The sequence below is a fragment of the Narcine bancroftii genome, chromosome 9 (genome assembly GCF_036971445.1).
Source record: "Narcine bancroftii isolate sNarBan1 chromosome 9, sNarBan1.hap1, whole genome shotgun sequence".
NCBI classification, from domain to species: Eukaryota; Metazoa; Chordata; class Chondrichthyes; order Torpediniformes; family Narcinidae; genus Narcine; species Narcine bancroftii.
Window position 1 is genome coordinate 107,167,843 of NC_091477.1, and position 26,365 is coordinate 107,194,207.

At 39.0% G+C, this 26,365-nt stretch overlaps 1 protein-coding gene across 3 annotated transcripts in view; it reads left to right on the plus strand.

Annotated features, from left to right (window-relative positions):
* Positions 1-26,365, plus strand: part of vwa5b2 (von Willebrand factor A domain containing 5B2) — a 95,774-nt gene that overhangs the window by 21,807 nt on the left and 47,602 nt on the right. Inside the window, exons 1-4 of one of the 3 annotated variants that reach the window (XM_069897212.1) lie at positions 13,730-13,821; positions 20,322-20,500; positions 21,837-21,998; positions 24,296-24,512. In XM_069897212.1, coding sequence (XP_069753313.1) covers positions 20,362-20,500; positions 21,837-21,998; positions 24,296-24,512 — 518 coding nt within the window. In that variant the 5' untranslated portion in view covers positions 13,730-13,821; positions 20,322-20,361. Of the gene's footprint in view, positions 1-13,729; positions 13,822-20,321; positions 20,501-21,836; positions 21,999-24,295; positions 24,513-26,365 lie in introns of those variants that run through there. The other 2 variants (XM_069897210.1, XM_069897211.1) reach the window with 2 other exon arrangements.

Genomic DNA, 26,365 nt, shown 5'->3' on the forward strand with positions numbered 1-26,365 from the left:
CCTCTTGTCCTGGATTCATCAACCATGGGAAACATCTTATTCACATCTACTCTGTCCAATCCTTTCAGCATTCAAAATGTTTCTATGAGATCCCCTCTCATTCTTCTACATTTCAATGAATAGAGTCCAAGAGCCCCAAAGCGTTCCTTATATGTTAGCCCTTGCATTCCAGGAATCATTCTGTTAAATCTTCTCTGTACTCTCTCCAACATTATTATATCCCTTCTAAGATAAGGGGCCCAAACCTCCACACAGAACTCCAAATGAGGTCTCATCAGTACCACATAGAGCCTCATTAACACCACTTTACTCTTATACACTATTCTCCTTGAAACAAATGCCAACATAGCATTTGTTTACTGCCATTCCAAACTAGTGGTTAATCTTTAGGTTATCCTGCAAATGGACCCCCAAGTCCCTTTGCACTTCCAAATTTTGAATTTTCTCCCCATCCAAATAATAATCCGCCTGTTTATTTTGTCTTCCAAAATGTACAACCGTACATTTCACAACATTGGATCTCATCTGCCATTTCTTTGTCCACTCTCCTAAGCTGTTCAGGTCTCTGCAACCTTTCAGTTTCTTCAACACTTCCTATTCCACCACATATCTTGGTGTCATCTGCAAACGTCACCACAAAAATCATTCAATCCATAATCCAAATCATCAATATACATTGTAAAAAGAAGTGACCCCAACACCAACCCCTGCAGGACACCACTAATAACTGGCAACCAACCAGAACAGGATCCCTGAATCTCCAAAGCCATCTCCTTCAGAACCCATGAGTGCACCTCATCCGGTCCAGGAGATTTATCTATCTTTAGTCCATTAAGCACATTTTACTAAGCACAGTTTAATAAGCACATTCTCTCTATCCTGACTGTACTTAATTCTATTCCCTGAAACCTCTGACTATCAGGTATATTGTTAGTATCTTCCTTAGTTAAGACTGATGCAAAATATTAATTTAGTTCCTCTGTCATCTCTTAGTTACCCATTAAAAATAAATCTTTTACTCTTTATATATTTAAAAATACTCCTAGTATCCTTTTGTATGTTATTTACCAAATTCCTTTCATAATTCATCTTTTCTTTCCTATCGACTTTCTTTGTCTCTTTCTGTAAGTTTTTAAAAAGTTTCCCAAACCTCTGTTTTTCCACTAATTTTTGCTTCCCTTTTACTTTTGCCTTAACTTCTCTTGTTAGCCACATTTGTGCCATTTTTTCCAATCATGATTTTCTTTTTTCTTGGAATATATCTATCCTGCACTTTCTTTATTTCTTGTAGAAATATCATCCAATTCTGCTCTGCTGCCCTTCCCTCTAGCTTAGTTTTCCAGTCAACTTCGGTCAGTTCATCTCTCATACCACTGTAATTTCCTTTGTTCCACTAAAATATTGACACACCTGATATCAGCTTTTCCTTTTAAAATTTGAAACTGAACTCTATCATGTTATGATTGCTACTTCCTTAGGGTTCCATTACCTTTAATTTCCTAATCATCTTGGGTTCATTACACATCACCCAATCCAGAACCGCCGATCCTCTGGTGGGCTTGTCGACAAGCTGCTTCAAAAAGCCAGCCCTCATGCATTCTACAAACTCTCTCTCCTGAGATTCAGAACCTTCCTGACTTTCCCAATTCCTTTTCATGTTAAAATACCCCATAATTATTGTGACATTCTCCTTCTGACATGCTTTTTCTATCTACAGCTGTACCTCATAGTCTACTTCCTGGCTGCTGTTTGGGGTCCTGTTTATAATTGCCAATAGGGTCCTTTTACTCTTGTCATTTCCTAATTCAACCCATAAGGATTCTGATAGACAACTTCAAGCTGAACACAAAGATAATTTCAGATTTACTGAATCACGTGGGATGTTGGAAAAACATTAAATGAACTTTGATTGAATTTAGCATGTTTACAAATCACATAATGATGCTGACCCTTTGCATTAGTTCAAAAGATCTAAAAATATTTTGCCTCGGATTTTCATTTGTACTCAGCACCTGATGCCTCTCGTGTCAGTGTCCAACAATAGTCGGCCAGCATTGATGGATTCCAGTTACCCTGATACCGTTTTTTCATGGTTGCAATATCCTGATGAAACTTTTCTCCATATTTGTCACTGACTGCACCAGCATCAGTAGGGAAGACAACCAAGTGCAAATGCAAACAATGAATTTTCAATGACACGTTGCACTTCGTGGTTTTGGATCCTTGAAGTAGACTTAAAATATGACAGGAAATCATGAAAATAGTTATATATAAAAACTGTACATGATAGAGATATTTTAAAGTGATTTTCTTGATCAGCAGTCAAAAATCTATAAAATACACCCAAAAGTGTTCAGGAAGCAAAATCTTCATTGTCCAATGTAATTGGCTTGATCAAAGTACAATCAACAGAAATTTACCAAACTGATTTGTGAAATATTTCTAACTTTTTCTGTATGAATATTCCTCAGATTTGAAGAGAAATGCATCCAAATATCACTTGTTGTAGAACAAGCATTGCCTTATTCTGATAGAGGGAAATAGTTTAATTATATTGTAGAATCCTTATTGCCACTACTAATTAAACTATTTCCCTCTATCAGAATAAGGTAAATATTGGTAAAATGAGTATCGTTCTTTGATTTGTTGATTATCTCAGATAAAAAGAGACTTTTACAACACATTGGCTGCCTTCAGGGCAACATAAACTCTCATAAAATTCAATGTGTTAATGATCTGTGTTAACAATACTGGCAAAGCTGACTATTGGTCAACATATTAGATCAGCCATTCCCAATGGGGGCCACTGCACAATGAAGGGGGAAGGCCTGAAACCATTAAAAAAATTATGTAATAAGTAGGAGAGAAGTACAAACAACTAATCTTGTCTGTTTCACAGGGAAGAGGGCCCATAAACTTAGAGCAGAGTCCTAATGGGGCCGTAGCCAAAAAAAGGTTGAGAATGATTGTACTAGATAATAGTCTGCTTTTTGAAAGAGCACTGTGGAATTTTCACAGCAAATAACATTTATCCTAAAGGGACACCTCTCCCTTAACTGCACTGGAATGATTCACTGGAGTTCTCTGTTCAACAATTCAGAGTGAACTGTAATTAGAAAAAAAAAGAGTGCAAATGTAGAAATTTGGAATAAAAATAGAAAATGGTCAAAACACTTGGGCTGGGGGTTGGATGGTGGATGGTGGGGGTCAGGTTGCATCTGTGAAAAGAGAAACAGTTAATGTTTGAGTTCTGGTACACCGAAACTGTCTGATCTGCTGAGTATTTCCAGCGTTTTCTGTTTTTAGTTCAGTGCTATCAATGGAGTCAAAGCTGCCACAATAATCAGTGCTGAGAGGAGTAAAACACAAAAGTCTGCAGAGGCTGTGATTGAAATGAAAACACTATGCTTGAGAATGTCAGCAGGTCAGACAGTATACTTTATGCACAAAGATAATGATACATAACCATCGTTTCGGACTTGAGCCCTTCATCAAGGAACTTTGACCTGCTGAGTTTCTCCAGTATTGTGTTTTTTTTACAATAAACAGTGCTTCCCATTCTAAGACTGGACACTTAAACAGCGTGGAGACCTAATGCCTTCAGGACAGCAGAAAACAGATAGATTGCATAATATTTGGGTTGCACATTTAAGACCATGGCTCATAAGGACTCTCACAGTAGATTAACTGTAGGCCAGAAACTCTTGAAAGCTTCTACAGGTGTACTGTGGGGAGCATTCTGGCTGAATACATCCCTGTCTAGTATGGAGGTGCCAATGCTCAGGACAAGAAAAGCTCCAGAGGGTTGTGAACTCAGCCTGTGACATCACATTTCACTTTATCAAGGACATCTACAAAAGGCAGTGCCTTAAGAAAGCAGTCTCTATCATCAAGGACCCCCCCACCACCCAGGCCGTGCCCTCTTTACTCTGATACAATTGGGAAAAATGTACAGGAGCCTGAAGATGAGCACACAGTACCACAAGGACAGATTCTTCCCCACTGCCATCAGATTCTGGAATGAATAATGAACCACAGACGCTGCTTTGCTTTGACTTTTTCGTTTTCCTTGCATTATTTTTATTTATTTTGTAAGGTGATTTATGTAAATGTTTGCACTGTGATCCTGCCGCAAAACAGTAAATTTTGTGACATGTTTGTGACAATATATTTTGATTCTGATTCTGATCACAGACGCAGCATGTCCTGTTGTGTTTTTCTAATATTGTGCTTGAAAGGCAACTTACATTTTTTATAACTAATGTCATCTTCTATTGAATATAAACTCCTATGGTGTTCCCAATATATGTAATGTGAGAGCGATGTCCTAAAATTATTTAAGTTGGATTTGCATTTAACTCACGCAAGTACAAACCATTCAGCATTTTCAAGCTGTTGCTCTATGTCACTGCAGTAGCACTTCTGAGGCAGGGATTCATTATTTCATCATGTGACCCTTTGAATATGTAGAACTGGTTACTTCCAAATTGGAAGATCACTATCTTAACTTTTTACTTGAAGGGATTACTGCATTCCTATTGACGCCCATAGACCAAATAAAATATGGCTTTACTCAAACCTCTGCCAACCAAACCAGTTTCAACTGGAATCTAATGTTGGTGTCGAGAGACCAAGTCTGAGGCAAAGTAAAGAATAATTAATTCATAAATTACAGTAAAAGCAAAATCACTCACCACAATGACAGGTTTATCATATCTGCATTTACAATTACAGTACGCTGTGCAAAGAACAGAAATCTATGCACAACATTAAACAGGAATACTTTGATGTATTTATACAGATGAGGAATTGTAAAGCTCAAGGAGTCACTTGCATTTCATTCAAATCATATTTAAACCATGCACATGCAAATCTTAAATATAATAGGAAAATGCTTTAGACCACTCTCTTTGCAAGATTTCATAATGAGGTTACATATTCCCCCTGCCCAGAAGATCACCTTGTGAGATGCTGCTTTGTTGGATGGATTTGTGACTTGACCCCGAATCTATCAAGCTCTGATCAGCTCAGATTAATTCTTGAGAGAAACCAAAGGCTGTGAATAATTTTACAGTCTGCAGTTTTGGATTCCTGAAGCTGCCAAAAATCAAAGCCATTAATGAAATGATTGAAATATTTGACATCCTTTTTCTGGAAGAGGAAAGCAGCTATTACGCAGACTGTTCTCTTGCATTCTGATTGAATCATACCTTCCAGTTCATGCTATATCATCCTTTCTTTCCCTTTTCGCATTTTGGGTCCAATTCCTTTCATGTTTTTCCTCTATTTCCCATGCAGGGAATTAGAAAGTGAAACAAGGATGTGTCATTGTTATTAAGAAATAGGCCCGATATATGTTTCTTAAACCAGGAAAGAGATACAGGTGCCACAAGACTCGCACCACCAGGTTCAGGAACAGCTCCACCATCAGACTCCTCAACAACAAACTCAATCAGAGACTCATTTAAGGACTCTTTCTTTTGCACGTTATTGATTGTTTTCTCTCTCTATAATGCACAGTCAGTTTGTAATAAATCACAAAATTCTGTAGACACCATGGCTGAAGTAAAAAAAAATCAAATTGCTGGAGAAGCCAGTAAAACAGCGTCCTTAAGCCCGAAACGTCAGTTCTGTATCTTTGCTGCATAAAGGACCCTGTTTTACCGGCTGATCTTCTCCAGCACTTTGTGTTTTTACCACAGTCAGTTTGTTTACATTTCTTTTATTTGTTTTCATGTATACGTATCTTCTTGAGTACAATTATTTTGCACTACCAATAAATAGTAATTCTGCCTCGCCCATAGGAAAAAAAGGAATCTCAGGGTTGTATGTATTCTGACATTAAATCTGAACTTTGATATGTCAAAAATTACCACTTTAATTGCTTGCCAAATTTCAGAAGAATACTGTCCTACACCAGAAATGCACTTTGAAACTCAAAGCTCTTAAGTTTAGGGTAATGATAAACTGCCACCCACTCATCAGTGATAAACAAGGAAATCTGCAGTACACAAAAAGTGCTGGAGAAACTCAGCAGGTCACACAGCATCCATAGAAAGTAAAAGTCTCCTGAAGAAAGGATCAGGCCTGAAACGTCGACCGCCTTTTACTTCCTGTGGATGCTGCGTGACCTGCTGAGTTTCTCCAGCACTTTTATGAACTGCTTCTATTTATCAGTGATTTTCATCCAAACCAAGTTTAATGCTCACCTTCAACATATACTACACTGAGATTCTTGTAATAAAGAGATGGCTTCAGTATCCCTTGTCATCAAAAGATATTTGCAGCCTGAGTTATGTTCATGATTTAAGATTGTGCAATATGCTGCACGACTGTCCTGTACAAGAAAGCACTCTATCCTCAGAGCATTGGGACACTTGAAACAGGCTGATGTACAATCTCAGTACTAAGTAATGGTCAGACTACTTCCAGTCACTTTATAATAAATCTAATTATGGACAGCATTGGAGAATGAAGTGTTACACCCAACTTAAAATTTTATATGGGAATTGAATTTGAATTGCTATATTGGATTGCATTTCCTATTTTCTAATATCAGTCTTGCAAAGGTGTACACATTTTTGTTAGTTCATCTCTGAAGCTGGTCTCTGCACTTCAGCAAGGTCTAATCCATTTCTAATAAATGCAATTTATTTAACCTATGAGCCTCCCTTTGTTCTGTTCAATCCATTCTTCATGTAGACTTGCCCAACAGGATACATGCACCATTCAATTAAAGGCAAGAGGAAATTATTACAAAGGAAAAAGAGGTTATGCATGATATGAGAGAGAATTATTTGATTAAAATCTCTCTCTAGTTATTTATTTGACAGATTCTCACCAGCTTTTAATACTCTTCATATTTCTAAAGGCAAAAACAGTGAAGAATTTTAATTCTTTTTAATTTATAATAATGCTGATGAAAATAATGTTCTGCATTAATAATGTTTCGTGTAAAATAAATATTTGTGCAATGTAATTATTTCATGCTTTTCTGCTTTTAGGGTACACTTTTGTTGTGTTAATCTTAGATATGTTAGGTAAAAACATCTGCCAGCTTGAAATTGTAAGAGCCGTTTTCTTACTGCATCAGTCACACAGCATCCAAGGAAATCATTTTGGGTCTGGGCCCTTCTTCAATGTGCCAAAAATCAGGCAGATGATGAATAAGGTGCGTGGGGAAGAGGGAGGATCAGAGGCCAGTAGGTGATAGGTGGGAAAGGAAAGTAAAGAAAGGAGCTTAAGTGAAGGGGGGGAGTGAGGAGAGCAGAGGGCTGTGAAAAAAATGGCAGTAAGCTAGATGAACAGAGACAGAGGGATAGGGAAAGAGAAACTGGGGTTGGTGGGAGCAGGGGGTGGGTGAGTTTTCCAAAAATTGAAGTTGATATTGATGTTGTTTGGTTGGAGACTGCTAAGACGGAATATAAGGTGGTGTTCCCGCCCATGGACAAACATGTCAGTGTGGCAAAGGGGTGTGGAATTTAATGGTGGCCACTGGGATGTCCTTGATGTTGCAATGGAGAGAGCAAAGGTGCTCAATGAAGCAATTCCCCATTCTATGGCCAATCTCCCTGGTATAGTTGAAGCACACTGTGACCATGGTTGTTGTCATGTTTACTTCTTGACTTCGTGATAAATGAGCACTGAAGTTCAATTAATGCCAGATGTGCATTTATTGCATAGGGCAGAGAATTTAGCCAGCAAGCCTGGAAATCTTTGTGTTACACATCCAAGTCAGAATTATCCACCAATAACCCATTGGGTTATAACCCAGGATTATAGCAGAAAGTGAGGTTTGTCAACAAGTGGGGAAGAATAATTGGGCCAAATGAGAATTTGTTCCCTCCATAGGAGTTCCAGCCACAAGTCACTGACAGACATGGACCAGGTAGGGGGAGCAACGAAATAGTAATAAGTTGTAGCTCACTGCTTCAAGAATCTCCCAGAGCATCATTGATAGTGGCTGGAGTCACATTCAAGATCACAACCAAGTGTGGGGTCGATGCAACTGAAGAGTGGGGAGAAATTGAGTGGAGTTAAAATGAAGGCCAAATATCTTCAACTTATCATTTAAAAAACTGGGTGAAGCACTTATGACTGAGAAACAGTCATATGTTCAAAAGGACATTGCCAGCACTGAATTTGACCTTTTCAGGCACAGGACTAAATAAGATGGAATTATCCTTCAGATAATTATAGCATGAACCAATTTGCTGAATAGTGGCTCCAAGTAATTTCCATAAATATTTGATTCATCTATGGGTGTCTGAAATTAATTTTTTACCACTGCAATACAAAAGGCCAAAGCCGTGCCCTTAAATTAAGAGTTGCTCTAAAAATTGGTTCCATTCTATGTGGATTAGCAAGTCTTTGTAAAGTTCTGGCCTTTATTTAAAGTCAGAAGGGCAACATATTGTTGCCATAGGAACTGTGATGAAGAGCAAAACTCAAGATCTATTATTAACAAAATATATTGCTCCATGGTAGGCTAATCAAAGGCTAAATTCATAACAAAATTTCTCTTTAAGTTCAAATTTCACACCCATGCCTAATTCAGGGTTGATGGCAAATGAAACAGACATCTTCAACAGGTCACTTCAGCAGGCCCATCATCCCTGTAAGTTTCAAGACAGCGACTGCACTTCCTGAGAAGACTGAAGTGGACAAGGCGACAAGCCACCATTATGTCATCCTTCTATAGGAGCTCTATCAAGAGCATCCTGGCCAGCTGCATCCCAGTGTGGTATGGTTACTGCAGAGAAATGGACAAGCCACAGGAAAATAAGAATGGCAGAGAGTATCAATGGCGTCTCCCTCCCTCCACCCGCTCCATCAATGTGATCTACTGAGATTGTTGTCTGAAAAGGGCATGCAAAATCATTGAGGACTCCTTCCACCCTTCACACAGCAAAATTCAGCAGCTCCCATTGGGAAAAGAATACAGGAGTATCAGAGCCAGTAAAACTAGCTAAGAAACAGCTTCTTTCCAAGAGCAGTGAAAATGCTAAACGACTAAAGGAGCTGTTCACACTAAATATCCAAGAGTCTCATATTCATGAAGCAATATTTATTTATTTGTATAGATGAATACTCGTCCTACCTATGTATTGTTTGTCTATATGTGTGTTATGTCTGGTTGTGTGTCTGCGAGTTTTGAACCAAGGACCGCAGAACACAGTTTTGTCGGGTGGTACTTGTACAATCAGATGACATTAAACTTGACTTAACCAAATTAAGAACATTGCTTTAAATGTTGGTCCAGACTTGGTGAAGTGAAGGCAATTGAAAAGTTCAGAGGATCAAAGAATGACTCGGCACTGAAAAAATTGTCTTCTCTTTTTTCTTAAACAAGCTGGGTATGTTTGTATCAGAGGTATTCTTCCTGATTATGCAAAAGTCGGAAAATAAGTTTGCAAATTTTGTTTTTCTGTTTTACCAATCACTTAATAATTTAATAATTGTTGAGCAAAAGTTCTCTAATTATATGTTTGAGAGGTTGTGCAGAGTGGCTTAATGAGCCTTGACTGCCTGATATTTTCAGCTGTCTGAAAATGGTGTTGCAGGGATGTGATGAAGGGACCACATCAGCATGGGGCAGACCTCTTTGTCACTGGAAATGAATCTGGGAAGCAGCTTTACAACACACCACTGTGCGTCTGGTGAGCACGTTATAGAGCACATATTTCCAAAGCAAGGTCTCTTCACAATCAAGCAAGATCTTAAGTGCTTGTAGCTTGTGAACCTTGAATTATTGCAACTCAGGCAGAATTCTGAGAAGACCTAGGAAAAAGCAATACAGAAATAATTAAAACCTGGAGAAATTCCTCATCCCACTAAAAATTGTATAAAGGGTTGGTCAAACTTTATCTGTGGAAAGAGAATCAAAGCCAACCCACCCCCTCCCAATCAATTCTCACCTTTCCTTCCATCCATACCCAATTAATACCTTTTGTCTGTTGGTCTGTACCCCTCCACTTCCTTTTCCTTTTCTCTTCATAGCCTTTTCATTCAGGTGCCTGCCTATTTTTACTCATCTCTCAAAGAAGGGCTCAGTTGAAGCATCACATATATATCTTTACCTCCAATGGACAACCTACTGAGTTGCTCCAGCATTTCTGAGTTTTTACTACAATCACAGCATCTGCATACTTTCATGTTTCTCTCAATGGAGTTAACAGTTCCGTTTTGACAAAGGGGATCTTATTGCACAGATGTTTCCTGAACTATAGAATGTTTTCAACATTATCTGTTTCAGATTTCCAACCTCAGCAGTTTTTAAATTTTTGGTCAACAAAGTTACTGATTAATGTTAATTGCATCAAGTTGTGCTTTAGATAATGTCATTGGATAACTGCCACTTCAAGAATAGTTACCAAGTGAAATTACCAGACAAAATCTATAGACAAAAACATTTCTTTAAGAACTCGTCAGGTCAAGCAACATCGGTGGAGGCAAAAAGTTGTAAGTTAACATTTCAAACTGCTATTACTGGCAATCTCTCCTTCTCCCCTTAGTCCTAACCCTGAATCAGGACTGCATCAGGATGAAGGGGAAGAGGAGATGGCCAGTATGTAGCAGCATGAAGGGGTTTGGGCAGAGCTGGTAGGCGATAGATGAACCTGAGGGGGAGGGAATGATGGACAGATAGAACCAGGAGGATGAGGGCTGGGACTGAGGTGGAAGGTGATAGGTGGAATCCGATTGGAAGTAGATGACTAGAAGATAGAGGCAGGTGGGGGATGGAGAGGAAAGTGGATGGCAAAGGTGAACAAAGAAAGGAAAATTAAATAGATACATGTGAATTGAATTGAACAGTTTATTGTCAGAAGAAATCCCAGGGTGGGTTATCTAAAATTAGAAAATGTAATATTTACACTCTTGGGTTGTAAACTTCTGAAGCAGAATATGAGATGTTGTCCTTCTAATATGCACCTGACCTCCCCATAGCATTGGAGAAGCCTAGGGCTACCCAGGTGCTGCAGTTTGAAAAGGCCTATTGAGGCAGCTCATGCTCCTCTTCTTGAGTATGAAGCAGGTGGGAATCTCCAACTGCAGCAGTGAAAGATTGAAAATATCTGTGAATGCTCTGGTTGGCACAGATTTTCAGTACCCTATCAGGTACGCTATCAGGGCCTTATGTCTTGAGAGAGTTCATTCTCTTGAAAGATGTTCTGAGGATGGATGATGAACCTTTATCTGTTTAAAACAACTTATGTTCATGGTTTAAACAATGCATGTTCATGCATTTTTATCCTTTTTGTGTTCCTTTATCTGTACTTTCAAGGCCCATCTGTCCTCACCTCAGAGCTTTCATTCAGTTTTTTCTCTCTAAGTATTCCATCAACGTATCAATATGTTCTCTACAACTTATCCCCACAGCCATCCTGGACTCACTCATTTAGCGAGATTCCCTTTGTCCTTTCTCTTCCTACCTCATCTTCTCTGCATCTTAAAAATTGTTATATTCTTTCCCATCCTCTGAAAAATCTTCAAACTGAAAAATTAACCTTTGTTCCTCCTTCAAAAGATTGAGTCTTTCCTGTTTTAGTTCAAATTTTTAGCATCTGGAATGTTTGATTTTATTTATTATAAATGTGATTATCCACCTCATGAATAATGGGAAGGAAGAGTGGAAGAGAGAGAGAGTGAAAGAGAGAGAGAGAGAGAGCTAAGTGATAGAAATGGAAGGACTGAGGCTTATTTTTCCTCAATGCTTACCACTTCTAGATTTGAAATAAGTCAAAGAGAGTTTGGCAAAAGAAGGTAGCAATCAAGAATGATACTGAAGTACAGTGTGTGAATATTGAAAGAAAGGGATGGGCAGAGAATAAAAATGCACATCAGAATTGAATGTCTTAGCAAAGGAGGGAACTCAATGGCAGCAAGATGGTGCTACAATTAGAACCAGGAGAGAATAGAGGCCAGTCAGTGAACAATTGGATGAAGGGGGGGGGGGGGGGGGGAGAAATGTGGAGAAAATAAAATGGGACTGATGTTCAAATAGTATAAGTGGGTGCTTGATAGTCAGCATGGTCTTGGTGGTCTGAAGGGCCTGTTTCCATGCTGGAAAACTCTATGAATATGTTCTGCACCAAGGTGTAACTTGACTGGTGGAGCCCATATACACTGGCCAGGACAGAAGATTAATTAATTAGAGGGGTCAAATGGATTTTTGCAAGAGGGGATATGTGATGGGATCTCTTGGGAGAAAAGGAAGATAAAAGAACGAGCCAGAATTGGAAGATTTTGGTGAGAATTTCCGAGAGATTAAGAGCAATCTTGATAATCTCTTAAACTGGGCATTGACTTTTACAGTCAGATAGATAGACTTTACTCTCTGTTGAGGTCAGTCCAGATCATCAATTGGCTTCCTGCTCCCAGGAGTTGAAGCAATTTACCAAGTGCTGATTGATGGAATTAGCAAACTGGAGTTTAAATTTAAAATCGTGCATTCCGAATGCTGGTGGCTCCATACAGGCTTCAAATGCATGTTAAAGGAGCTGATGGTGTTTGTAAGTAAAATCCTGCAACCGCAGAGGTTTGTGCCCAAGATGGTAGCGCCTGTGCTCGACAGCGGCCACGAAGGGTTGCAGACTCCGGGAGAGCAGTGGACTGGTACAAGGCATTAATAACAGAGAGAACACCCCTTACTGAAAAGGAGAAGCAGAAATGATGACCTATAGGACAATGACCATGGAGGTGGACCAGCAAGGGGCTCAGTGGCTGAAGAACTCACACAGCCTTCAGGCGACTTGCAGTTAGGGGACCCACATGGGCTGTGGGGTGCTGAAAACTGGTTCACGGGAGCCAGGAACTGAATCTGGGATTCATGAGGGTGTTGAGGGCAAGAAGGTCTTCCAAAGGGCCTCTAGCACTGAAGCCTTCCTGATTGTGTTGGAGAATTGGATCTGGAGCTCGGCTTGCCAATGAATTGAACAGGATTCAGTGCCACAGACACTCAGTAATTCTGAAGGGACTCTCTTTTCCCCCTTACTGTAAAGGGCACCAGGAGTAAAGGGCGACTCTTTGCCTTACGGCAGGCAGAAGGAAATTTTTTTGTAGTATTACATATTTGGTATTATTACATGATTATCAAGGAATCTTGAAAATTTAATGATGCAGTACATTTTGGAGGCCTGTCCAGCACATGAAACTCCTGCAGACCAATTACACCGAATTAACCTAGCAAACTCATGGCTTTGGAGTGTGCAGGAACCCAAAGGAAAAGTTGGGTCAATGGACCAGTCAGTAATTGAGGGAGGTCAGGAGTTGATAGTGGGAGATTCAGGGGCAGCTGAACTAAAATTATTCCCCATAGTGGAAGAATGGGAAGGCAGATTGGGGACAAATGCCAGCCTGAAACTTTTTCTTCCTATGGAAGCTCCTATTGCTGTCTAAGTTTCTCCAGCGCTTTTGTGGATTCCAGTCTACCACATCTGCAGATGTTTAATTATTGGGGGATTGACGTGGCGAGAAAGAGAAGGGGGCAGCCAGAGAAGAGATGGGGTGATCTGGCTGGATGTCGGGAACCAAAAGCCAATTGTTTGTCCTTCCTCGCTGTGGAAAAGACAGGGCTGTCACTTTAAGGCCAGCTGTATTGCGTCCGACTCCCACCCCTGTGCCAATCCAAGCAGAGTGATCCAGCTCTCTGGCGCCGGAATCCTGGGAAACGTCCTTGAGCTGGGCACAGACCGTCACCCAATGTGCGCGAGTGGGGCTCTGAGCCAAAGGCAGGTCCGTCGATGCAGGCAACAGAGCAGCATCCTTCGCACTCAGCGTGAACAACTCTCTGAGAGGCAGAAATACTTGAGCATCAGTCAGGTAAACCTCAACCTCCCGACACGCTGGACCGGTTTCAGGGATGGTCGGTTATTTGTCTAACTTTTCCCGTTAAAGCTTTGCAGGTGGGAAAGAGCAACAGCGCTAATCGGGGCGATCTCAGATCGAAGGTCTGTTTCCCATGGACAAAGAAAGCATGAAGGACGGTGGAGTGGAAATGGTTCTTTTAATAAAGAATCATTATGCCCAACCCATCCTATCGCTTCGAAACTGGATTCATGCAGTGCTGTCCCCTAATTTGAGATATTTAAAGTATTTATGAATTCCAGTTCTCTCTGCTAAAGATTTTTGTTTTGGTAAACTCTGAACATATAAAACATTTACGAGCGCTTTTCAGTCGAGGATTTTAAAAAATGATGACAACCCCATAAGGTTTCCCTTTCCCAGACCGGAGTCTCAACTCGCAACAGCCCCGAAGTCTCAATTTAGCGTTGAGCCAACATTTGCTCCCCTTTGTAATTAAAAAAAAGTTTTACTCGTGTAGTTTTATTCTAAACGAAAGAGAAACCACTTGTGTCCCCGATATTTTGAAGGAGAAATACCTGAATGAATATACCTGATGGAAGGCGACTTTTATTTCCCAACAAGGCATCTCTAACGAAATTGACCTTGGCTGGATCTGTTCCTTTCAGCTCTGAGCACCCTGAGCTCAGTGGTGTAACTTCGAAACAAATGCTTTGTTTCTGACGCCCAAAATCAGGGGAAACTTTCTTTTCCGCTATCCGGAAAATGTGATTGTTTCAGGCTAAAATAAAACAATCTATCTTGAAACATAAACGAGATATTTAAGGGAGTTTTCCACTTGCATGCAATGACTGCATTTCTGAATCTACGAGACGAGGCGACCCCTCCCTGGTCATTGGCAACTCTTTTCTCTCGTCTAGAGATGTTATTTTAGGGGGACCTCGATAATTCAACAAAATAACTAATGTTCATCTCTGAGCCCAGACAGAGAGTGAATAGGCCCTGCACTTTCCGCTGCCACCTTCCTACTGTGTCTCTGCTCACTTTCGCTTCTCTTTCCAACTTCCCTGGAATTGCAGGGCCCCCATTTCCCATCCTGTATTCCCATTGGCTCTCCGTCACTTCACTGTGATCATGCTTCCACCAAACCCTCCTCTGCATTTGTCTCTCAGCAGGGGTATCGTTATTTACCTCCTTGAGTAAATGCACCATCCTCACTGACTTTTGGGAATCTGTGACCCGATGACTTCTCATTGTGGAGAAAGAATATTCAAGAAAGTGCCAAGAACATAAACTAAATGGAGAAGTCCTTGCATAAACCCCCCTCAGGCACCTCATAGTCTATCTGAGGAAGGGTCCACAGTTCCCACATTGGCATCATCAGGCACTGCAGAACCCACAAAACCAGAGTGGAAGCAAGTCATTCCTGGTCCTAAATGACTGAGAAGAAGATTCTGTTTTACAAGGATTCCAAGCAGCCAATTTAGACCAATTTCCCCTTGCATCCATAGCAGATAACTCATCATTGTAATAGAACAATTTTCTGAGCAAGAACTTCCCAAATTCCATAGCTCTTGATTAAAATTGGAAAAATAATATATGCATACCCCTACTGTGAATACTTTAGTCTACTCCACAGATGTTGTTCAACTTGCTGAATATTTCCAGTATTTCATTCTCCAACATCTCTACAGTATTTTGCATTCATATTTAGTTGGTACTTGGAATCTTAAGTATCATATGCTTTTAGTATTGCTGCATTAACATAAATCTACCAGAATATTTTGTATTCTTGATAATTTAAACTTTTCTCCGTGTTCTGAGTTGTGTTTGTCACATCTAAATCCAGCACCTCCTTCTTAATCAATACAAACGTTACCAGTATCCTTGCTTTATTTATAAATTTATATTATAGTCACTATTCTTTAGAATGTGGAAATAAATTTTATTGTCCATATTCTAAATTACATGGTCATTGCTCGAAAGGCTTTCATGTATTTCCATTCCTAATTGTCCTTGAAAAGGTTATGGCAGATGATCTTATTGAGCTACTGCTATCTTGTGAGGGTACTTTTACTGTCTTGATGGTGAGAAAGTTACAGAGTATGGATCCAGTGATATTAAAGGAACACAGATGCATTGATGTTTGATGTGGAATAGAACTTTCAGATGGTAATGTTCCTTTATTTTTGCTACACCTGTTGCAGACTTTGTAAAGCTTCTTCTATATGTTTCCTTGAGTTTAAATATGAAATTATGATAATATTATTAATCACTCTGCTTAGACAAAGTCTGGGAAAGGAAGGCTGGTTTAAAATCACTTGCTTGTGTCATGCTTAACTTGTGATCCAAATAGTTTCTTATGGTCCTCTTAAAACATTTGCCATTACTCTATCCTTGACCTAATAATATGATAACAGATCACAATAGTACAATTAGCATAGCTTAGTGATTCATCTGCTTTACAAAACAGGAAGGTTAAAGTGAAACAAACTTTAAACTGTGCAATTGAAAAAAAAAGTTTTCACTCCAATTAATGAACAGATTTCATCTCTATGGTTTAGTTTTCTTATGGTTTTAAATTAATTGCATTTGAAGATCTTTTGGGCTCGTCCACAACTGTTGCTTATATTTTAAAGATAAAAGCTGGAAAAAAAAAGATGAACTCTGCCTGGTGCACTATCCTCAGGGCTAAACAACTAACTCAATCGTAAACATGGATGATCTTTCATATAACTTTAATTATGAACAATGCAGGCTTGAATTAGCTATGGTTTACTTAGCCTGGCACAGATATCAGGTGTTTGCACTTGATCCATTCTGATAAAAAGGAAAACTCATGATCAAGCAACAGATGGTGGATGTAAATCAACCTTTTAGTGGAACATTTGAAATCTGGTGTGAGGTGTACACACTTGCAGGAAATCCGTATCTAATAATTGTGAGCATAGTTGTACCTTTTTATCACCAATGGATCAAATACTTGTTGTTGGTAATTAGAACACCAGACATTGGAAATCTGAAATAAAAATAAAGAATGCTGGAAATACATAAAAGGTGAAGGGACAGTTTTTTTTTTACACACATGGGTGTCTGGATCAGACTGTCAGAAGTAGTGGTGAAAGCAAACAAGAAAGGGGCTTCTTGGAATACATGGGAATGAAGAAATATGGATGCACTGCCATGAAATGTTTAGTTTAAGTTGGGATCATGATCAATGCAGACATCATGGACCAAAGAGCCTTATATGTGCTGTATTATCTATGTTCCATGAAATAGCAGATTAAGGAACATGTGTGGAGAGAGAAACAGTTAATGTTTCAGGTTGATAAACCTGCATCACAACTTATCAGAATTTATTGTTAGAACTCATCGAAGTTAAAGCTTATTTGTTTTGTGGTGATGGTTAAAGGCTGCTGGTTAAATTGCAAACTGTTACTCCATTGCCACTCTTCCGGCAGTTTCTCAAAAATAAATTCAAATTACTTTCTGATTTTTTTGGGGAGCTTTTATTGAAATACAAAAACAAAACCACCATAAAAAATCTTGTGTTAAAACCATGAGGTGAGAGAAATCTACTGGTTTCAACATGTATCATGGCAAGTCCATTTCTGTGGCAGGTGTGTTGGGCCATGGCAATTTTGGGCTGTTCCTTTCAAATAATTTTTCATTTGTTTTATTTTAAATCTTCAGATCGTCCAGCCCTATATTAAAGATATGGTTTTGTGTAGTGCTTTGGTCTTCTTACTGTAAAGCAAATTCTCCAATTGAAGATGACTTGCTTCCCTACAGTTTTGTGTGTTCTGATGCAATTGATGAGGCCAATGTAGGACTCACAGACTCTGCGACAGGTGGGGGGAAATAAATGGTTTATGGGATGGATAGATTGAGAGCTGGGATGTTTCTTTCTCCATTTGTATTGGGCTTCTCTGTGCTCCTGACATAGGGACTCAAGGTTCTCAATGTCAGTTTGAATACTCCTCCTTCACGTTAATCATTCATGGGCCAGGATATACCAGGATGTGGTTGCTGCACTTCTTCAAGAAGAATTTAAGAACAGTTTTTCATCTCCCTTCCTGATAATCTCTCTCCTTGGCAGAGCTTGGACTAGTGTATCTGTTTTGAAAGTTTGATGTCAGGCATGCATACATTGTGGTCTGTTCAAGGGAACCAATTAAATGTAATTAGGCCCTCATTGCTGGGGATGTTGTCTGGTTGGGAGTGCTGACATTGGCTGAGATGATTTGCAAAATTTTGCAGAGGCTATCTTACTGTTTTCTCTCCTGTGCTTTCACATGCCTGGAGTAAGAAGAATACAGAAGGGCGGTGATCATTGCCACTCAGTACATTATGAACCATTGATGGACTATGTCTAACATACATTGTAGACTACCTTTGTCCTGGAAGAAATGAGAGAAGAAATGTGCTGCACTTGGCTTGAAGTGATTGTAGTAAAATATTTATGATCTGATTAAAAGTTGAAAGAAGATGCAAGAGTAACTTTGAAAAAGAAATGGACATTTGTTTGGTTAAGTTAGTTGATCAACAGCCAGACTTATAGACCATTGATCCAGGAAAAAGTGTTGACTGTAGGGAATTTAAGTTCAAGTAATAAATAAATTTGAAATTTAAAAATCCTAGTCCTAGTTGTAAAGCCATCAATTTATGTAACTCTCATTGTTCACAAAGGGGGGGTGTGGAAGGAAAATTTCTGTCCTTAAAGTTTGGCCTATACATAACTCAGACTCATCAACATGACTCAAACTGCTTCCTCAGTTCAGGCAATTACAGATGAAAAATAAATACAGTACAAAGACTGCTGGTAACACCCACATCCTGTGAATGAATAAATAAAACAAATACAAAAAAAATCGAGATGGAGAAGTGAATAGGAACAAATTAGAATGTTTTAAAGAGTCCTTGCAGATTTTGTTCTTGTTTTTCATTCAAGTCTCGGTAACTACATTGTCATGAGACCGTAGCCTCAGCAGCTTAGACCAGCTCAAGGTGTCTTCTTCTTTGTTTCCTCAAGCACATGCATGTTTGTTTGTTTCTGCCTGCTGAACAGCATGCACATCATTTTTACTGATATCATACATTGTTAATTTAAAGATTTAAAAAATGTTCAGTGTAGCAGTTAGGGCAACACCATTACAGTGCCAGTGACCCGAAGAGTTGGATAAGTATATAGATGGGAGGGGGGAATGGAGGGATATGGGCAGAGTGCTGGTAAGTGGGATTAGAGGAGGGGACTTGGTTCAGTGCGGACTAGAAGGGCCAAATTGGCCTGTTTCCATGCTGTGATTGTTATATGGTTATATGTGGATTTCCTCTCACCCTCCAAAAACATATGGGGCTTGTATTCTAATTGATGTGTTTTAGTGGCACGGGCTTGTGGGCCGGAAGTGGCTGTTACTGTGCTGCTGTATCTCGAATATTTCAAAAGAACAATCCAAATTCTTGACATGTGTGGGATTTGAAGCATGGTTTCTCCATAATATTAGTTCGAGTAAGAATAGAATGTTCAGTTGGGCTAGTCTGGATCCCTTTTAGTTTAATGACGGACAGGAAGATGCAACTTTTGTAGGGTGAAACAACAAATCATCCTGGATTTGAAAAATATTTGAGCATATTTACCTTCCAATCAGCCAGTCTGATGTAGGGATTGTAATGCGCGTCGAAAGAACCAAAGACTTGTTGATCCAAACCAAGGCTTTTATTAACTAAAAGACTGGAGCGTATCACAAGTAGGTCGACCAGTCCAGAATGACCTGGTCTGGCTAGGAGCAATCCTTTAAGACCTGCCAGTGGGTGTGGCTACGCTCTCAGCCAATCACAGTCATCCTACACTACCATCTGTCCATAGACACATTGGTGATAGAATCTGTACTATCACAGGAATCTTTTACCCAATCACCTGCAAAGTGAGGAACAAAACCCTTATACCTTCTCCTGACCTCCCAGCATAATACAGAGGATACAGTTAGGAATACACTGTGAAGAAACAAATGAGAATGCAGTTATGGCTGTGCAGATTTCTCTGTGAAATGAGGTTAAATGTTGAGACAATTGTTAAATATTAACAGACATGTAAGCAATGCAGTTCCTCTCCAGATGTTACTGTATGATTGAGAAATTGAAATCTTTCATTTTATTATGTAAATTTACATTAAAACCTGAATTTGAAACAGCTGAAACTCTGAAGTGTCATATTTCAAAACTAAAGGTTAATGAAGAAACAATTTAACATTTCGCATTACATTCAAAACTAGCCAATGTCTATGGGAAGTACCAACGCAAATAGTAACTATGGCACGTTTGAAATTTTTGTATGTGGACAAAACAATGACTTACAATTAAATAGTTTTTGACTCTAGGATGCTAAAAAAATCATTCAGAAGATCATTTGTGTAATAGCAAGATTTGACTATTAAATGCCAAAGGCCAATTGAACTTTTGTTTTTCAATGTCCTTGCACAGATATTTTGTGATATGTTGTGATGAACAATATGTTTTAGGATTGCTGTCAGGAAGGGCTAAAGGCTGCAGCTCAGCACAATGCCAGGCTTATTAAACCAATCTACCTGGGCTCCTCTCACCTTGAATGCATCCTGTATCAGAGCTTGCACTAATGGCTACACCCTCAGGACATCCACGAGCCTCACCTATAGCAACCCAGAAAGTGAACCGGTGGAAGGTAAGCAACTAGATATCTCATACAAATGACAAAATATGCAAATAATACATATTCAAGGTTTATCTCATCTCCATTTTCCAAGAGATTGCTGTACACCAATTCAATCAGCAGATGCTGTTTTCAAGCCATTTTCATTCTTTTAAAATCCCTATGTTTACGGTAGACGCTGACAATGATCAAAATACTTACTTTTTGTCTTAAACAATTTCTACCACCATTAATCAAGAAGACTAAATTATTGCTATTGAATATATCTAGAAATATTTCATACAGCATTATAGAACATTAGTTGGTTGCATTGGTTCATGCCAGTAGCCACATTTGTTGTGCAAATTATTTTCAGGAAAAGAGGGGAATTCTTGGCCTTCTGAAAATATTTCTTAAAAATTAATACCTTGTGAGTGTGCCCAACATAGAGAGAGAGATGGCTCTGATCATGAAAGTTAAGCTAATAACAAAAATGCGAAGAATTTATTGGTCAGGGAGACATTTTTCTACATCTAATCTTTTGAGAGTGAATTGCCTGAGGATATATAGTTTGGTTTCAGGAGCTAGAAAATCCATTACCCTGTTGCTATGCTTCCCAACATTTCCCAAACAAACACAGGGACACAGTTATTGAGTCATCTGTTAACAAGCATTGGCTAAACATGGGCTGCAAATTGAATGAATAAACAGGAGATATCAGTCCCTTTATTGGTAATAAATTAATTTAGTTGGACCAAGATTAAATGACCCAGAGTATTTTTTTTCCGTGACTTTATTTCTCATATGCATCAGAGTGCACTAGAATTTCTTAGAATTTAGCAGTACACACAGCTGCCAAGTAAAGCTGACTGCACTCTAAAGGTGCCTATATTGGCTTGGTTAAATTGAAAGGCTTTGAAATTGCTGTCACCGATAATCTGTTCCTTCACTTCCTCTGCTGTTACAGCATTTGCAGATGGAACTACTTAGAAATCGCTGATTTTGCTTATAATTCTGGCTCTACACTCCATGAAAGCTCTTATGTCTGATTGGCTAAACTGCTTCTGTCAGATCGGATTTGTTGCTGGAAAGCGTAGTACAGTGGTTCTCAACCTTTTTTTCCCCACTCACATACCACCTTAAGTAATCCCTATGCCATAGGTGCTCTGTGGTTAGTCAGGGATTACTGGGCTTGAAGACCACTCTACATAGAACCTCCTAAATTTTTGTGGCAGCGGCCACCACTGACTGTTTCTCCTTTGCCACTGGTCTACAAGTGCTATAGAAATTAATTTGATAACATCTATTCCTGTATGATTATTCCTGTATAAAGTAAGATACTTTTCAGAAAGCCTTGATTCTTTGTTAGGTGTATTTGTTTACCTGTTGGAAGAATCCGAGGTGGTGGTTGCCTTTGAAGCCTTGACAGCAGGAAGACTGGTTACAATCCAGGTAAAGAACCGGGCAAGAGCTGAAGACTGCTGTTTTGACTGTTACATCCGTGCCAACCTTGATCTTCAATGTAACAATGGTAAGGGAAGGCTGCAGAATACTTTCTACTCGTGCTTTTATCTGATTGTTTCCATGAAATAAAATTTCTGGAGCCACTAAATTAGCGCAATGTTCACTTAAAATGGTGCTAGTTTTTGCACGGATAATTAAATTGCATCTTAATAACAGTTTGGGTTTATTGGTATTGCTTTCTTAATAGGTTTACAAAGCTGTTCTTATTGAGTTAACCCTCTTTGGCAAACATTTAAAAGGATGTAAATAACATTTCTTTATTCATTCTCAAAGATTGATTTACATTAAGTTCAAATGAAAACTTCAGCCCCTGAAAACATTAGAGCTTTTGCTTTATGGTTATGTAAATCCCTTGTTCAATTTATCGTGTATATTTGTGATTATTGCTTAAAGTATTTGCATTTTTGATCTAATAATGGGTCAGTTGATATAGCAATAAATTAGCATCAGAAATACACCCCTTCAATCTAAAATACATAAATAACCATCACCTGAACTTTGGCCTTAAATTTAGTCAGATTTGAATGGATCTGTACGAGTTTCAAGAGGTTTTAAAAAAAATTATTTTATTAATAGGTGGAAAAGAAGACCAGTGACCCAGTGTAGTTTCTTTTCTCAAATAATCCAAAATAATCTGCCTGGAGTCACCTACTCCTCCAAATACTGAAGGAGGCAAAATAAAAGATTACCCTCCAACACACCATTGTACATAAGATCTCATTATCTCTTGCTGGAGTTTTTTTAGTGGCACATTTACACAGGTGACTCCCTCACTAACGGTCCATTTTGAAGAAAATATCTCCAGCACTTTTATGGATTGACTTACACTGCTCTCATTCCGATGAATGTGTACCGTATCTTCTATGCAACTTCACTATTTTTTTTCTCTGTGACTTCACAACTTGTCTGAACATGGAATACGAGTGATTGGTGCAGCCTTTTTGTATAAATCGATCACTATTCTGCAACTCAATTCTTGCTCAAACAGACACTCTTCTATCTGTACATATTTTCATACTCTTCAGGTTTTAAAACAACGATGACAGATGGGGTTTTCTTAAAAAGCTCACACCACACAATACCTACCCAAATTGAAAGCACTTCCAAGCAGGAAAAAGCCAAGATGGACAGGAGAGGAGAAATACCTGGGTATTACCTTCTTACTTAAGGCAAATGCAGGAATTCTAACCACCAATATAAGAGACAGCCTCATCCCAAAGGGACTAAGATTGATTACATTGCAAAAATCATAAAATAGACATTATATCAGCAGGTGAGATATCAAATGATATAAATAAAGGTTAATTTTTGGGGGGAAAAAGTTAAAAACTGCAAACAAATAATTTTCATTCAAATGTGCTCATTCCATAATATCAAGGTATTATCATTCAGTTTTCAAAAGAATAATGCACTTAACTACCATTGCACAATTTCTATTTTCCACACCGTTTATTTAAGAGGAAAAGTTGTTTATGACATATTATTGGTACTTTAGCGGTGTACTCTGAGGAAATTGGCTTATAACTGTCCAAGGGAAGGAGGTATCCTTCAGCATTGGTCAATAAACAAGACGATCAGATTGTACGCTCATCCTATAAATGTCTTTCTCTCATTGGCTCAGCAGGTCCCATTTTCCTGCTAATTTCACTGTTTTAGTACTTTCCATGGAATGAATAAAAGTAACTGGAACATAAAGACCCTTAATCCTGCAGTCAGCCCCAAATCCAAGACCCAATCACTATGGCAACATTAACTGGATATACCACATGCTTGGATGTGCTATTTATCTTTATTCTTTCCCTTAAAGGAAATGTTCTCGCTTAGTAATTGGGGTTGACAGATTTTTTTTAAACAAAGATCCATAACTTCTATTAAGGTGACTTAATAGAGGCCTACAAGATTCTGAGAGGCATAGATAGGGTGGACTGTCTTTTCCCAGGCTGGGAGTAGCAAACACCAGAGGACATCTGTACAAAGGGAAGGGAGGAAAGTTTAGGGGCGACGTCAGGAGTAAGTTTTTTTTTTAAACACAGAGTTGTGAGTACCTGGAAGGCCTTGCCAGAGATGGTGTGGAGGTTTAAACATTTAAGAGGCTCTTGGACAGGCACACATGGATGGAAATAAAAAAGAGGGTGACAAGGTAGGAAGGGTTTAGTATTTCTTTTGGTAGGAATATATAGGTTGGCATATTATCGAGGGCGGAAGGGCCTGTACTGTGCTGCAATGTTCTCTTAACCAGGAGTGTTTTCTAAATTAATCCTTGAGCATCCCCAAGCTTGAGTCTTCAATGTATTGGTTACACAGGTCACCTCATATTGGATGAAGACATGGATAGAATGACTTTCATTGTAAGCACTGGATTGATTGGTTCTCGGCAAACCATAACCATATTCCTCAGCACCACGCTGGAACTTCAGACACAACAGAATGGCGCCATGCATGTCCTGTTTCCTCTAGTGTTTATGCCTTTAGTACGCAATAATGAGGGGAAGATTGAGCCTACAAGAAGTGATGAATTAGGGTAAGTCCTGATGGGGCTTGACTCCATATCGAGTTCTGTTGCCAAATTCTGTATTATCGCAGCTGATGCAAAGAAGAAAAAAAGAACATTGAGACCCTTAGAAGCTTGTTGAAACTCAGTGCATGGAGGGGGAAGGTGAAAGGTTAAAGCAGTACTGTTTGGCCATGCATCTCACTGCTACTGATTGAAACTGCCTTGGGAGGTGCCTAGGGATAGAACTGGAATGTGAGAAGAGATAAGAAAGACATAATTTTGCTGAGTTTGAAGAATTATAAACTGTCTAGATCTAAAAATGTGTTGTTTTTTTTTTAAACCTTGTACTGAGGTCACAGGCTTTGGGGAGGTGGTGTTGGGGAAGGTAGTGCCTACATTCCTACATGTAATGCTTTATTTTGAGATCATGTGAGTTTGTAACTTTTTCCCAACATGCTTGAATGTATAAACACTTGATCCATCCCTTTGTTGGATGGCGACCCTACGGGACTGCTTCAAATGTGACAGCAGGAGAGGGCTCTTCCAGGTAGCTAAAATCTACCTAATAAAGAGTTAACAGAATATCTGTATCAGGACCAATGAAAACCAGAGCCACACAGCAACATCAAACATTTTCATGCTATAAAGCCTTTGATGTAACAAAATTACCCAAGCAGAGTCAGAGGAAGGCTATCAAACAAACTTTGACACAAACTCACATGAGGAGATTTTTAACATTTATATACGTATTTTTTTTTAAATTTAGGGATACAGTACAATAACAGCCCCTACTGGCCCACAAGTCCATGACAGCCACAAATACACCAGTGAACCTAAAAAAAACCTTTTTTTTTCGAGGGTGGGAGGAAACCAGAGCACCCGGAGGAAACCCATGCAGACATGGAAAGAACATACAATCTCTTTACTGGATTTGAATTCGGGTTACTGGTACTGCAATAGGGTTGCACTAACCACTACATTATTGGGGCAAATGAGCATCAGCTTGATTTATGGATTTGAGCAACAATAAATTATTGAACAACTTAACTAGTGTTTAAATGGATATAGACAAACACCTTAATTAACCTTAATTAGGGATATATTGCAATATATTTATTGAAATATACCCTTAATCTGTTAATTGAGGTGGTAGTCTATATACTTTGAAGAGGTTAAGTATAACATTTAAAATTATTGTTATTAATTTAAACAAAATGATGTAACATATTTTAATAAAGCTAAAATTTTATTTGGAGGTCACTTGCTAATAAGACCATTTATAGGACCATAAGTAGGGCATTCACCCCATTGAGTCCACTCCATCATGAGCTGATCCATTCTTCCACTCAGCCCCACTCTCCTGCCTTCTCCCCATAACCTTCGATACCCTGACTATTCAGATACCTATCAATCTCTGCCTTAAATACACCCAATGGCAGCCTCCACAGCCGCTTGTGGTAGCAAATTCCAGAGGTTCATCACTCTCAAGCTAAAAAAAAAATCTTCACCACTCTGTTTTAAATGGGTGCCCTTCAATTCTGAAGTGGTGCTTTCTCCTACCATGGGAAACAACTTTGCCACATCTGTTCTCTCCAGGCCTTTCAACATTTGAAATGTTTCTGAGGTCCCTCTCATTCTTCCAAACACCAAGGAGTACAGTCCAAGACCTGTCAAACATTCCTCATATACTAGTCCCTTCATTCCTGGAATCATTCTTGTGAATCTTCTCTGAACCCTCTCCAAAGCCAGCACATCCTTTCTTAAATAAGGAGCCCAAAACTGTATCCCATATTCCAAGTGTGGCCTCACTAGTTTATTATTAAGCATCATCACATCCTTGCTCATTAATCCTGTTTCTCTAGATATGAATGCCAATAGCC